This window comes from Corvus brachyrhynchos, unplaced genomic scaffold (assembly GCF_000691975.1).
Source record: "Corvus brachyrhynchos isolate BGI_N302 unplaced genomic scaffold, ASM69197v1 scaffold34, whole genome shotgun sequence".
In the NCBI taxonomy this organism is placed as follows: domain Eukaryota; kingdom Metazoa; phylum Chordata; class Aves; order Passeriformes; family Corvidae; genus Corvus; species Corvus brachyrhynchos.
Window position 1 is genome coordinate 7,447,198 of NW_008238126.1, and position 14,398 is coordinate 7,461,595.

General features: G+C 43.1%; 1 protein-coding gene across 9 annotated transcripts in view; it reads left to right on the forward strand.

The window, feature by feature from the left end:
- FGGY (FGGY carbohydrate kinase domain containing) overlaps window positions 1–14,398 on the forward strand; it is a 257,963-nt gene that overhangs the window by 125,365 nt on the left and 118,200 nt on the right. For 7 of the 9 annotated variants that reach the window (XM_017733516.1, XM_017733514.1, XM_017733509.1 and 4 more), the window contains 3 exons: window positions 10,088–10,300; window positions 12,154–12,265; window positions 14,053–14,204. In XM_017733516.1, the coding sequence (XP_017589005.1) occupies window positions 10,100–10,300; window positions 12,154–12,265; window positions 14,053–14,204 (465 nt within the window). In that variant the 5' untranslated portion in view covers window positions 10,088–10,099. Of the gene's footprint in view, window positions 1–4,796; window positions 6,136–9,111; window positions 9,240–10,087; window positions 10,301–12,153; window positions 12,266–14,052; window positions 14,205–14,398 lie in introns of those variants that run through there. The other 2 variants (XM_017733513.1, XM_008633065.2) reach the window with 2 other exon arrangements.

Here is a 14,398-nt window from a genome sequence, read left to right on the forward strand (position 1 = left end):
AGGAATCCGTCCTCCTCTATTAGGGCTCGGATCCTGCTACTGACAAGAGGTCTCGCGTTCGTGTTGTTATTTAATCACCAGCGCCGCCTCCTTCCCCAGGGAGCCCCTCGCCGCAGCCGCGGGCCCCGTGCGGCGCGCCCCGGCTGTGCGTGGGCTGAGCGGTCGCATCGCTTCAAATCAGTTCTGAGCTTGCTTTTCGCGTAGCTGATGGGATTTATATTCTTCTGCCTGTCCCAAGTTGTCTCCTCCTGACATTTCTCTACAGCACGGCCATATGTAACTCCTACATTCGGTGGGAGCGGGCCTGCCTTTCACACCCACCAGGCGGCCCGGGGGTGCCCAGTGCCAGGGGAGGCGCTTGAGGCTGCGCAGGGCTGGGGTGGGCACACGGATCCTCCCAGTGCCTCCTGTGGTGTTGGATCACCCTCATCCCAGCCGCCTTCCCGTGTGCTTCAAATACAGCTTCCTGGTGAGGGGAAGAGGAGGGACAGAAACTGGTTTCTTCGTGGTACCCAGTGACAGGACCTGAGGGAATGGTCTGAACTTGTGTCAGGGGAGGTTGAGGTTGAATATTGAAAAAAGGTTTTTCCCCCAGAGGGTGGTTGGGTGCTGGAACAGGCTCCCCTGGAAGGGTCACGGAACCAAACCTGCTGGAGCTCAAAGGAGCATTTGGAAAATGCTCTCATGCACATGGTGTGACTCTTGGGGTTCTGTGCAGGTCCAGGAGTTGGACTCGATGATCCTTGAGGATCCTTTCCCAACTCAGCTTATTCTGTGATTCTGTGAAAGGGCAGTGCTCAGGTGACCTGACCTGGGCCTGTGGGGCATGCACATCACTCGCACAGTGACCTAATCCTCCATATCCCCGGGAGATTTCCATAAATGTAGTCTCCAGTGTCGTCTCTCTGGCACAGGTGCTGCTGGCACTGGTGTCTTGGTTCCACCACTGCCTCCCTCGTCTCCTCGTGCAGCTCCACTTTCTGGCACCTTTGCAGCCCTCTCTCCTTGTCATGCCCCTGTGATCCCGATGGCTCCTGGGCTGGCACGGAGCACATCCCAGGAACCTGCTGGAATTCACTCGTGCTTGGCTCCAGACCTTCCAACACGGCCGTGTTCCTCGCCGGTGCCATGCTCTGCACCGGTGAGGAACTGGTGACTTGGCAGATTCCTTCTCTGCTGAGGTGCCTGGGATTTGTTAGGAAGTTTAATAAACTTAGCGCCAGTGCTCTTCTCTGGAGAACACTTACGAAACAAATTCCAGGGAAGTAGAGGAGAGGGCTCGGTCATCTCGGAGGTTTTTAGAAAGTAATAAGCAGACACATTGTTGGGAAGGTGGTCTTGTTTTTCATCCTCATGTATTTTCTTATCCTGGAAGACCATTTGCTTAAGTAGTTGAGGTTAACTTTTTTCTAAATGTACTTAAGTACAAAAACAATGACATTTTAAAGGCTCTGTAATGTTAATGGTCCCTTTCCTTCAGGAATGTGTATGAGCATAAGGAAAAAAAAAATGCGGTATTTCTTTTTTCCTGGGAAGGGTGTGTGGGATAGGAGGATAAATGCAGAGAGAATTGGTTGCTTTAAGGGACAGCTGTTCCCAGCTATAAGAATCATGGCAGAAATAAATTTATAGTGTCAGGAGAGACTAAATAAACAAGTTCTATGCCAGGAAGTTTTTATATGTATTCTTAGCCACTTCTGTCACTCCATTCTGTGTTTCTCAGTTCAATTATCATTTTAAAATGTTGGTTCTTTTGAAAAAATAAATAACTGGTCTTCTGCAGGATTAGTGTTTCTTTTAACCTAAGCTAATATGCAATCCCACTTCCTCTTAAGTAGTTGTGACAGGAACTTCAGGCAAGTGTTTTTGGAATTGCAACCCAAATAAATGTTTAATTTTAAACTGACAGATTACTTGGGGCTGCCATTCTTCTCAGGCTTTTACTATGCAAGAGTGAACAAATCCTGTATAATAAACCATGGATTCGGCTTATGGACACATGTTTGCTTCTGGGCTGAGCATCTTGAAAGAAGTGGTTTGCAGCCTGTCTTTAAAAATTTATCTCACTGTTGCATCTACTGCTGGCCTAAGTGCTCCAGTATCTGCCAGGAGTAATTATAGGCAGTTGGTTCAGATGTTGCTTAAATGTGTAAGCCTTGATGGGAAATGCAGTGGATTTCAGCCAAAATGCTAATTTTGATGTTTTATCATTTCATAAAACTGTGAACTCAGAACAAATTATTTTCCTACTGATCTGCTGATATGTAATCACAGGGCTAGTGCCAGATCCAACTGTGATGTAGCACCGGAATCTAACGATGGGATTAAAGTTAGAATATCAGCATTACCCTAGGTTGGCTAGTTTGGTATCCACAGTGGCATAATGGCTGTATTTACCCATGTATCCGGCACAGAAGCTCCTGGTGCCAAGGCTGGGTTGCTGCAGGGATATTCTCCTCCAAATTACATTTTATAACTTCAACAGATATTTTGCAAATTCACATTGTTGTGCTAGGCTGTGTTTACTGTATGCTGCTTTTTTCTGGCATGTGTTTTGTTGGTTGTTTGGGGTTTTTTATTTGTTTCTCCATTTTCAGCATAGCATAGAATGAAAAAAAAAAAGTCACAGTACATGAATCAGTTTTGCAGGCAAAGAGCAGAGATTATTCTTTCTGTCTATCATGGGTAGGTTAAAGTGATAGAGACACAGGGATATCAAAGATCTTCCTTAGCATTAGACTGATAAGCCGGTGGATCCAAACACTTGGGTCTATCAGTCACTTTGGAGCCTGTTACCTCTTTTCAACTAGTCATGAAGCTGCTACAGCCAGAATTTATGTAATAGTTAGATGGCATTTTTTCCCCCTCAGTCAATGTAAACAAGATAGTGTCTTCTTTCAGGGCTTCAGGCATTCTGCAGTGTCATTTGGGACACGTCAGCCTGTCAGGTCATTAGCACAGCCTTTGGGGATGCCACAGCCTTTGGGGATGCGTGCAGCTGCAGAATCAGTGCAGGGAATGGATCTCAGGAGCGTGGTGTGCATGGGTTGTATCCACTGCTGTTGCCACACTGAGGAGAAGAAAGGGTGCTGTTATATACCCCCCTTATTCCTTAGGTTTTCCTGCCTGGGAATTGTGTCCTGGCATTAACTGATCAACATTTCCTCTGCTTAACAAATTGGAGGTTATGGCAAGTGTTCAAAATCCTGCCGCTGTGTGAGTGCACCTGTGATGTTCACGAGCGTCAGGGGTTTAATCCTGAACTCCTGATAATGTCTGGGAGGTTGCCACTAATGGGTGCAGGATCAGACCTTGCTTTTGAAGTGATGGCCCAGTCCCAGCAGGGCCCAGAGAGCTCCGGAGGGAAGTGGAGCTGTTGGTTTTCCCCAGTAGGCTGTGCCTTCTCATCTGATGTTGTGTGTTCTCGTCGCCCTTTTCTCAGCCTTCCTTTTTCCTGAGAGCTCTTCTCTGCAGCTGTTTCCTGCTGTTCCCGGGGTTCGGTGAGCTCTGGAGCAGGGAGAGCTGCACTTGTTTCCTGTGTGTGGCAGAGTTACAGGCGGGGAGCACTGGGGGCAGCCGGGCGTGCTCGGCGTGGGCCTCGTGCTGCTGCCATGCAGAGCCCATTGGGGCGTGCGGCAACCTCAGCGGGGCCAGGGAAAACCAGGGTGAGCAGTAGCCCCAAGCCTTCTCCAAGATGTAGTTGGAAGGAGCTCCTGGATCCCTCTGTTGTGAGGCCAGTGTTTTGGAACTTGCCTGAAGATGGAAATCCCTGGCCACCGCTGTGCTCCAAAGCAGCATGTCTCAGCTGACTCCAACATGTTGTTTTCCTACTGTAGCATCTCTGAGCAGTGTCTCCACTTGCCCAAAGTGGCCTTAGTATCATTCCTTGCTGTTTATTAGTACAAACTACTGCAGTGTGTTATGGTACTTGTGTTACTGCCACATCCTTGAGCAGTCAGAGAGGAGGAAAATGCTTTTTGACTTACCTGACCATGTAGAGAGTTCAGCTCAACACCCATGGTCTGTGGATAACTGCAGTGAGGCCTTTGGGGATGATGCAGAACGCGATGGAATCGTAACTGCATGGAGAAAGTAAATACAGAGCAATTGCTTAATGTCTCCTCTAGCTCAGAAACTCAGACACATCAAACAAAACTAGCAGGTGGCACGCTCAGAACAAACCAAAGGGCTTTTTCTTGTATTGTTTACACAGAACTTTATAACTTGTTACCACTGTAGTTTGCAGTTAGGAAAGTTTCCCTGGATTCAGAAAGAGCACAAACAAATTTAGAGAGGAAAAAGCCTTCAAGGTCTGCTAATCCTAAAGATAAAATTTCTGGCTCAGGAAGTGCCTCTACTATAGATAGCAGGAGGAAAGGTGTCCTGGGGAAGTGCTGCTGGATGAAAAGGGCAGGCATATGCTTTTCTTACGGCTTCTGCTGTTTGTGGAGGATCCTGGGCTAATTGTACCTTTCATCTGACCCAGCACAGCCATACTCTGCTCTTTAATCAGGGGCCAGAATGCCATTGCTCCTGTTTGATCATCAGTACCACAGGCTGTGTCTGCCTGTGTGAGCTGAAGACAGGAGCTGGAAGGAGAGCTGATAATTCTTCTGTTTAGTACAAACCTCTTCTGGAGCAGAATATAGAGAAAACCAACTCTGTTGTACACTTAAGAGCTTGGTATTTACTGACACTGGTCATGCTGACATCCTTCTGCTGTTCCTGAGTGAGATATCTATGTAGGCAGGAGAAGCTGAAAATAAATAAATTTGGATCTACTTTCTTAGAATAATTTAGTCATTTTCACTTCTCCACTTATTGGTTACACCAGGATAAACCCGAATATGCCTTGCTTTATGTCAGAGCAGGTGGAAGTAGTTTGGGCTGAAAGTATTTAAAATCCAAAAGATAGAATTAGAGGGCAGAGGGCAGCAATGAAGTAATGACTTTGTCTTGGACACTGAAAGCAAGGGGAAGAAAAAAGATCTGGAGAGACATTACAGCAAATTAGTACATAGTGAATTATTTATAGAGAGAAAAGGAGATACTAGAAAATAGTAGAATATTTTCAGTCCCGCCTATGCTGGGATTTATTGACACAATATTTAAATGGTAGGGGGACAGTTAGGAAGGTTTTGATAGAACAATCTAGATATTGTGGGACTGGAGTCAGGGTCAGATCCTGCTACTGAAATCTTCCACTATTTGAAGCTGGTTTTCCTTGTAAGATGTAAGACACCTTCACAGAATGTACTGGAGAATTGATGAAAGAATCTAGAAGTGTTTGGTTTTCAGTGAAGAAGCATGTTTTCCCCAGCTCCATTTTCATTTATTCCAGTTTTGTTATTGTTAACACAGTGCTCACATTCCTAAGACAGAGATCCTGCATGTACCTGTTTCTGTTTGGGGAAGGGAAAAGGGGAGCTGAGCTGTGCTTTTGTTCCTTGTTTTTGTTTTGTTTGCTGTGGGGTAGCTGAAAAATAAATGCTTGTTGGTAGTTATAGCACAGTCCCTTGGGCATTTAAGGATATTCTCTATATTAGTACTGCCCTTCAGCACAGCGTTAGAATTCCCCATCTGCTCCTGCTCTCCCACACAGACATGTGCCTTCTTTTTCTTTCCACATTCAAACAGGAATTACAGAAGCTGGAAGAGGAAAGGGAGTTCACTGTCTTCAAGGAGAGATTGCCACTCTACCACCACCCCCTTGTATTGGTTACTTAACTCTAGAAAGCCAACAAAGTGCTGAATTTCCAGTATAATGTCAAAAGTGCTTGTTTTGGTTTATCTCCTTTCTACAATTGAAAAGCAGCTTTTCTTTAGCATATTTAGATCTTTTCACATGAAGCTTATGAAGCCTAATTTGAGCCTGTTAATCTTTTTCTTGGTAACCCCTGGGAAAGCACAGCTGCACTCCTGAAAACACTGTTTATCCACGATCGCCAGGTCTGGGCAGCCCGCAGTGTTCCAAAGACCAAAGTTTAAAACAGACATGCCAGTCCTTCCTAATTCCTTGTGTTTAAGCACACAGCAGCACAAAGTCTAAATTGCTGCTGCTGAAAGCTTATGCTGAGCTTGGGCCTGTGTTGATGTGAGAGTGTAGCCCTCCTGCACCGTGGCTTTCACAGAAAGGTACGTCCTGGCAGCTCGATAACCGTGAAGTAAAGTAGGACAGACGAGTCTAACAGTGCTCATGAAAAAGTCTTCTGGTTACTTACTCATTCCTTCTAAATTAAAGTAAATAATGTTAAGGATTTTCTTTTTTTTTTTTTTTTAAAGAAATATTTTTGCAACTGAGTTTCACCCCTCCTTTTTCTTTCTTCATTGCCTATGTGGGAAAACTAACCCATTTGTATAAGGATAAACTGGGAAGTCTGTGGTTTCCAGCATGCACATTTTGAATAATATTTATACAGACTATTATTTAATGGGCCATATAAATATTTATAATATGCTGTGGCCTTTTGATCATAAATGCTTGTTTGAAAAGCCATTCTGTCCCTGCTGTGATTTGCAGAGAAAGAGGCCATTGCTGGTTTAGTGCTTGGAGGGAGTTTTGGCTTCTTGTCCTGACTTAGCAGTTACAGTCATGGATTAACATGGTCAAGCTGGACATGTCTTTTAATTTTGGTTTTTTTCTCTGCCCCTGTCCTTCTGTTTGCAAATTCAAATAATAAGTTGAAAATGTGAGGCCCTAATTCTGTAGTGGACAGACAAGGCTGTATTGAAGTTCTGGAGGCCTTTTTTCTTGGCTGCAAGGAGCCAGGCTTCCTGCGCTAGATACATCAGGGATTTAGAAGGTACTATCTCCACTGCCTTGCACCCCTTGGAAGTCCATAAACATGCATAAAATATTTTGGTGTCGTGTTAGGAATATTGTGCTTGATGAACTGGCCTGTCTGACTGGACTTTTAGGACATGTTATTTCAGTAATTTTTCTGGTTCACGGTTTTCCTCATGATTGTGCTGCCTGCAGAAGCTAGGAATCCAGCTGATAAAAAATCCAAACCCAACGTTTTATTTGCACAACAGTTTTCACATGGCAATGAATGCTGGTGTCCAAATTGCAAAGCAAGAAGCTTGTGCTGGGACCTTCTGCTACCTCTGAATTCCATTAAAGAGTTCCTTCGTCTCTGATTTGGAGCTTCCTCTTGTACCAAAGGAATCTTCTGGAAACAAAACAGAATGACAACATTCCTCTTTAAAATTCTTATCACTGTACTTTGGCTAAATACTTTCCACCAACTTCTCTGCAGAGTTCTTAGGTTCTCAAGAAATACCCTTGGGCAGAGTCCATAATTGCTGGCATTTATGACCTAGAGATGACAGTGCTTTTTGTGGATGGGGTTGATAAGTAGGTGGCATACCAAGTGTTTGGTATTCCAAAAAAATCTTGGCATCAAATTATGTTTTTGCAAGCAGATCAGATCCTGTTGCAGAGACACTTTACTTTGAACAGGCTCAGTAACTTAGTGCTTGCTGTGCTCGAAAAAGGATTAATATTTACTTTTAGCCTTTCTTCTTTTTCACGAGATATTGAGCACTCCTTTGTGGGTCTAGGTGAGCTTTATTCAGAAAGAGACCTGTTAAAGTAAGTTTGGGGTTCTTGGTTTTGTACTGTCACTTAACTCTTTCCTATTTCCTCTGATTGACAGCAGTAAACTGGTGGTTGTGCAAAGGCTGATATGCACTGCTCAAGCACATAAACAAACTCTGCTTCCTGCCCAGTCACTCACACAGGCACATCCTGGTTGCTTAGTAAGGAAAAAAAAGGAAAGTAAACATTACATGGGCAGATTGGGTTCCAGGTTTCAAATGTTTGTGGGAAGAATCCAATGCAAAGCCATAATTTTAAGTGCTGAGTAGGAGGTGCTGTGAGCTTAATTCTCTAACATCTGTTAAGCTTGTTCTCTAAGTAGCAAAAACACATTAATGAGCTAAAATCAAGGCTGCCATACAAGGAAGAGAAATTTGGAGTAATATTGTGTGTGTGAGCAGGAGGCAGGATATAAAATACTCCTTTTGCTATTTGTATTTTGTGAAGAGCAAGTAAGAAGGATTTGCCTATGTTTAAAAAAAAAAGGATCTGGTTTGCAGCTTGTGGTTTATTCTCAACTTTTTATGAGTCAGCAGCTAAAGGCAGAGCTGAAATAGGGGAAAAATAGGGAAACTCGTGAGATAGTATCAGGAATAGTATTATGCAATGTCTTTGTTGTAAAATTTCTCACAAGGAGCTTGCAGCACCTGCAGCCAGCCTTTGGAGCTTTGGGGAGATGGAGTGCAAAATTAAGAAGTAAAAACTGTGTTGAAAAGAATATCTTGAAACTGCTCTTCCAGCCGAGGGCTGAGAGGGAGAAGCTGAGTGCTGTCCCCCCTCCAGGTGACAGATGCAGTATTAATCACCCATAGCAGCAGAGGTGTCCTCTCTGGCAGAGGAATTGGCTTTTGTTCCTCTGACCAGGTCACAGAGCCAGGGCCAAGAAAATAAAGCACGCTTTCTTGCCAATATTCCTAGGTGTTAGACTCATGGCACACCATTATTTTTAGCTGATTGCTCATCGCTTGGACACATGACCTTGCTTAACGAGATTAGTGTGTGTTGCACCTAATCTGCTGGGCAGAACCAGCATGCTGGGAGGCAGGAGCCAGGATTTCCAGCAGGACCACAATATGCTCTATAGCTTGGAGTTTTTTCTACTTCCTGACATTATTAGAAGCTGTTGATCTGTACAACTACTCTGGTGACCCTGCATGGTGTGGGCAGAATGCGGTGTGGTCACTGCTTTGGTCTGTACCAGGGACAGAACTCCCTCGTGCTGGCCAAGCACAGAACAAAAACATGGGTCCTGGACCCAGCAGTGGGGTCTGGGCATGAAGGGCCAGATTGAAGCAGGAAAAAATGATTGTGTGATTACAGATCTCCACAGACTGACCACATTTCCATGAGCTGTTCAAGGGGTAGGAGGAGGGGAAGCCTCAGTTGGTTTCTTCAGCCAAGGTGTTTTTACGCTCTTTTCAGTGCAAATGAAACTTTGTCCAAATAAATTATTATCCAGAATCATACTTGGAGTTTTCTGAAATAAGAGGCTCTTTTTTTTCCTCTTCTAGTTCACCTGCTGCCTCTAGCCCTCAGTGACTGTAGATTTGTGATATCCATCAGCAGCACTGGTTACAAGCCAGCCATGGATGTGAACAGCCACCTACATTGTGCCAGTAGATCCTGACCTGTACTCAATGTTACTATTAAAAAAAAAGAAAAAAAAATTAATTTGAAATGTGAATAATCATATTCTGTTAATCAGGACTTTGCAAATCTTTCCCCCTTCGCCTATACTCCTCCCTCTAACCACCCCATCTGCCAAATCCAGAAATTATCCAGGTCACTTCTTTGGGAGAAGTGGGCTGTTTCTAAGTGGAGCCATTTTGATGCTCTGTAAATACCGTGTATTCATTAAATGCCAATTGATCCATTCATTTTCTGAGTATCAGAAGCTGTGTGTCAGCTGAGTTTCATGTGTTTCAGAGAAGTAATAGGTTCAAACAAGCGCTAAACACTTGTCTGACGTTTCAAATACTTCTATCAGCTCTTTCTTAGCATTCTCACAGCTTGATTAAAATGTAAATTTTAACTATTAATTAAGAACAAACTGTGAGAAATTAAGAACAGTGAATTTGTCACTGTATTAAATGTCAAATAGTTAATATAGTGAAATAAGCAACTCATTGTGAAAAATTAAATCAATTAACTTAACCTCACTTTGTTCTTGTAGGATGTCAAAGAGTAGGCAGATACTTCACACCATGTTCTCATGGCTCAACACATTTTCAGAAAATTATTGCCTGAGTCTTTAAAGTGGTGTGAGGTGATGGTGGAGAGCTCTTGGAAACTTAACTTTATTTATTCCTTTTTTCCTCTGGGTAACGTGTACCTGATTGTCACGTAGTTACTTTATAATTACCAGCATCGCACCACAGGTGGGATGTTTGGCATGATTGGAGGCAGCAGCTCTTGGCACTTTTTCCATCAAGTCATTTTATCTGCTTTTAGCCCCCCCCCCTTTTTTTTTTTCTTTTCCTGCAACAGGTTTTATTAAAAATGCCCAGTGAGAAGCAGACTGCAGTGAAATACTACGTTGGAGTTGATGTGGGCTCAGCCAGCGTTCGCGCGGCTCTGGTGGACGGGTTTGGGACGGTGGTGGCACACGCAGAGCAACGCATCCAGGTTTGGGAGCCCGGGCCAGACCACTATGAGCAATCCTCTGCAGACATCTGGGCTGCCTGCTGCTCTGTCACAAAGGTGGGCAAGGACAAAATGAAGGATTTGTGTTGCAGGTGGCTCTGCAAGGTGGGAATGTTCACGGTCCTGCAGTCCCTGTGCCTGTCACTTCCACTCGGGTCTGTTCATGCTGTGTGACTTGTAACCACCCTTGTGCATTAAAGGCACCTTGAGGCTGATGCAGCCTCACAATGTCTGTTTTATTGGTGAGGAGCTGAAGGCCAGAGTGAAAAAAACTCATGCTACAACTGCAAGTAGAATGAAAGGCCTTTCTTTGTGCTCTTATTGCTGGGGGAGGATTTACTCACTGCCTTCAGGTGTCACATCTGTGAGCTTTGTTTAGCTGTATGCTCTACCCACGAGACAGTTGTTGGAGGAGTCAAGGTTGCTCAGAACCTGGCAGTGCATATATCTAGAGAGGTGCATTGGGCTGTTCTGGAGTCACAAAGGGGAATTTATTGTAGAGGAATTGTAATCTGGTTTGTGGATGGCCCCTAAAGTAACACTTGTGATCCTCATTGTAAGAGGATCCAGTATTATAAGACCAAAATAAATAATGAATGTCTGTGGATAGTATCAAGCATAAAACCAGACTGAAACAGACTTTACTATAGGGGAAAATTTGTATCCTCTGATCCAGGGCTCTGCCTGTACATGCTGGAGATAAAGGTAAATTAGAGACCTTGCTTGCAGTGCACACAGAGGCCATTTCATCTTCCTTACTAAAGCCCCGGCCTGCTCCATGTTCTAAGGTTGGCTTTTTAAATATTCATGATACACTTGGTAATTTGCAGATGGACTGTTCACCCATTGTCTTGTTATTGATCAGCCTTTTCAAACATTAATGAGCTTGGCTCTGCAGAAATGCCCTAAGATGGAGAAGGTGAGTGGGATGCAAGGAAAAGAAGGGAGTGACAGGAGTGATAGGGAAGAACAGCTTGATGTTAAGGCAGAGCAAGTCTTCCTCTGTTTATTTGATTTTTCTCTGAGTGGCTTTGTTCTTGCTCTGGACCTCTTTAAATGCAATCTCTTATATTTAAGCAATAAAATGGTCTCAGAAACTGCAGTTTTACAGAGCCAGTAAGAGACTGGCACTGTGCAAGTCTACTTAAAGTCTTTCTTTATAGTACTAATTAAAATAATGATATTTTTATTGTTGCCGAGAAGTGGCAATTTATTACCCTGCTACATTTTAGGTGTCTTGCAACCTCATTTGGCACTTAATCCTTGCGGGTGTTGTGTTTTTTTTTCCAGTGCTGCTGGGAGCCATGAAGTTCAGGCATTTTGGGGCAATGGTTTGGGTTGGTTTTTTTTTTTTTTTTTTGAAAACCTTCCAAAAAGTGTGCTATTGAAACTCTTGGTAGCTGAGCAAAGGTGTGCATTGCAGAGGTGTTATCATGGCTACAGATTTTGACAGACTTTATTTTTGGAACCCTTCAGTATTGTGAGGCAAATACAATATTACCAAAGCAATTCTGGAAGACTGTTGCTTCCACAGGCAGGAAGTCAGTGAAGTAACTGATGGAAACACTTTGGTCCTAATCCTGTGTCCATGTTTCACATGCAGCTCAGCTCCAAGCTTTAGAAAAGAGACAAAATCAACATTACAGGTTTTCTGCTACCTTGATTTATTGATACTTTTCTGCTTCCTGCTTTTATCCAGGACTGTGGATAAAGACCTCTGAATCAGATTTGAAACCCAAAGAATTTCTGGTAATTTGATGTATTTATGTTTCAAAGTTTTAAAGAATACTGAATTTAGGAAATTTCAGAGTTTGAGCTAACTTGTAACTCATTTTCTGTACTCACTATTCACATGATACTTGCACGTGTATAGATATATTTGTATTCTGGTGTGTTTTGTGTATTTTCAGGAAGTTGTCCGTGGAGTGGATGCCAGCCAGATCCGAGGGCTGGGGTTTGATGCTACCTGTTCCCTTGTTGTGGTGGATAAACAGTTCCAGCCCTTGGCAGTCAACTGTCAAGGTAGGGCTCCACACAAAACATGGTATTACTGTGTGTTTTACTGCTGATGGGAGGGAACTTTCCATGTCTTCCAGATCCCAAGTGGTGGGGCTGACTCTTGGAGATGGAGATGACACAAACTTCTTTACAAGGGGATTTTTTCCCCTGGGTTTACTGTTCTAATTTTACTGCAAAATTAAATTTGAGATGAGAATTACTTACTGCTTGGTTAAATATTTGGCATCCTAAGATCACATTCATTCATCTTAACTCTGAGAAATTGCTTCTTAGGGAAATCTATGCTCATTTTTCTTTTCTGCATATTTTCTTCTCCAGACTGTACTGATCATGGTTTTTATAGTGTGTATAAATGCCCATCCACACTGGTCAAAGGAATGTTAAAAATGTAACTGTTAGTGTAGTCTAAATGCTTGCTCTGTCATGGAGCTGCAGGCAAGAGGTTCAGTTTGTGTATTTTCTTACACTGGTGTTCTGTCTTTGTCTAGGACAGTGCTAAACTTCAGAAACAGTCTGTGCCCTTTTTCTAAAAATCTCGGGGGGTTTTATTAGTTTTTGGGTAGATGATTCAGACGATTCACAAAAAATCTGTGCTGCACTTTTTCCCCAGTGAATCCTGCTTAAGATTAGGTGTGTGCTATACCAGTAGTTACAGAGACGTGATCGTAATTCTGTGTACGTTCCCTTTCTATTCTCAGATGTGTTTGTCATCTCCTCCTATCCTTCTCAAAAAACCAGCTTTGCTCCCAAAACGTCCTTCTCTAAATTTAGATCAGATTATTTATTTTTCAGTTTGAGAGTCTCTTACAATCTGTTCAATGCCTAATGATATCTGTGGCTATTTTGGGTCTAGCAAGTCAAATTCAGTTCTCATTTTATGTGCTCTGATATCCCCAAGAACTTTAAGTTTACACAGTGGTGGTGCTAAACAACAAGACAAGAATTCACTCAATACTGTAATGCTGTGAAGAGTCTTGCAGTGGTGGGGTTTCAGGCAGTTTCACAGCTCTAAGTTGTATTTCAATCCATTTTAGAAACACTGATGTGCCTCGTACTTCTGCCTTGTTTTAGAGTGTGTTTTCGAGATGATGCTTGAGTGGCTGTGCCATGTAGAATGCAGTGTGCTTAGCCAGAGAGGAATCTGCAGTGTCACCTGGATTACTGTTCCCTCTGTCTGGCAGGTCCTCTGGAGGTTAATTTGGATAAAATGTTCTTTGCTTCTTGTTCTCATTTGTGTCTGATGCAGACTTGCCAAATGCTTTCTCCTTGCACATCCAAAAGAAAAGCATTTCAGCGAATTATCCCCCTTGAAACAGTATTTCGGAAAGGAATTAGGGTAGTTCTTCTCATAACCATAGAAGAGGAAAGAGAATCCCTGTAGCCAATTGAGTTAATTTCAATTCACAACATAATTGTTCAGATTTTGTCACATTTTTAGTTTCTGGTCACCAAAATGTTCCTTTTTATTTTTAACTAAATACATGAACTTTGTCGAGAAGTTTGGGTTCTTTGAATGAAATAGAAGAGAACGTGGTGTTTCACAGCTCTTGGATGCTCAGAAGCCGGATTGGTTTCAGTCAGCATTCTCAGTGCTCAGCATGTCCTAAAGTTGGCTCAGAGGGCTAAAATTTTGGTTTTAGATATCCACTCTGAATTATTAACCCAAATAGAATTTGAGTTTTCAATGTAGAAGTGAAAATGTGAAGCAGTTTAGAGCCTAGTAACTTGCAGTACTGAGCTGGGGCTAAACCAGGGCTAAAATAATCTCTTTTTTCTGTTTCCCCCCCAAGGACAGAACCATAGGAATGTGATCATGTGGATGGACCATCGTGCAGCGAGTCAAGTCGAGCGCATCAATGCAACCCAGCACAGGGTTCTGAACTATGTAGGGGGAGCCATGTCTGTGGAAATGCAGCCACCTAAATTGCTCTGGATAAAGGAAGTGAGTACATTTAACACTGTGGTGCATTTTTACTAGTGATTAATGCCCCTTTTTAATTCCTGAGAATGAGATTTCTAAAACAAAAGTCTTCAGCCTTAGTGTTGAACCCCAGGGTGTGCAGAGTAAGGCCAGGCTAAAGCTGTGATTTAAACCTTTTGAGGTTCTTTTTTCCTCTCAATTTCGTATAAATATGT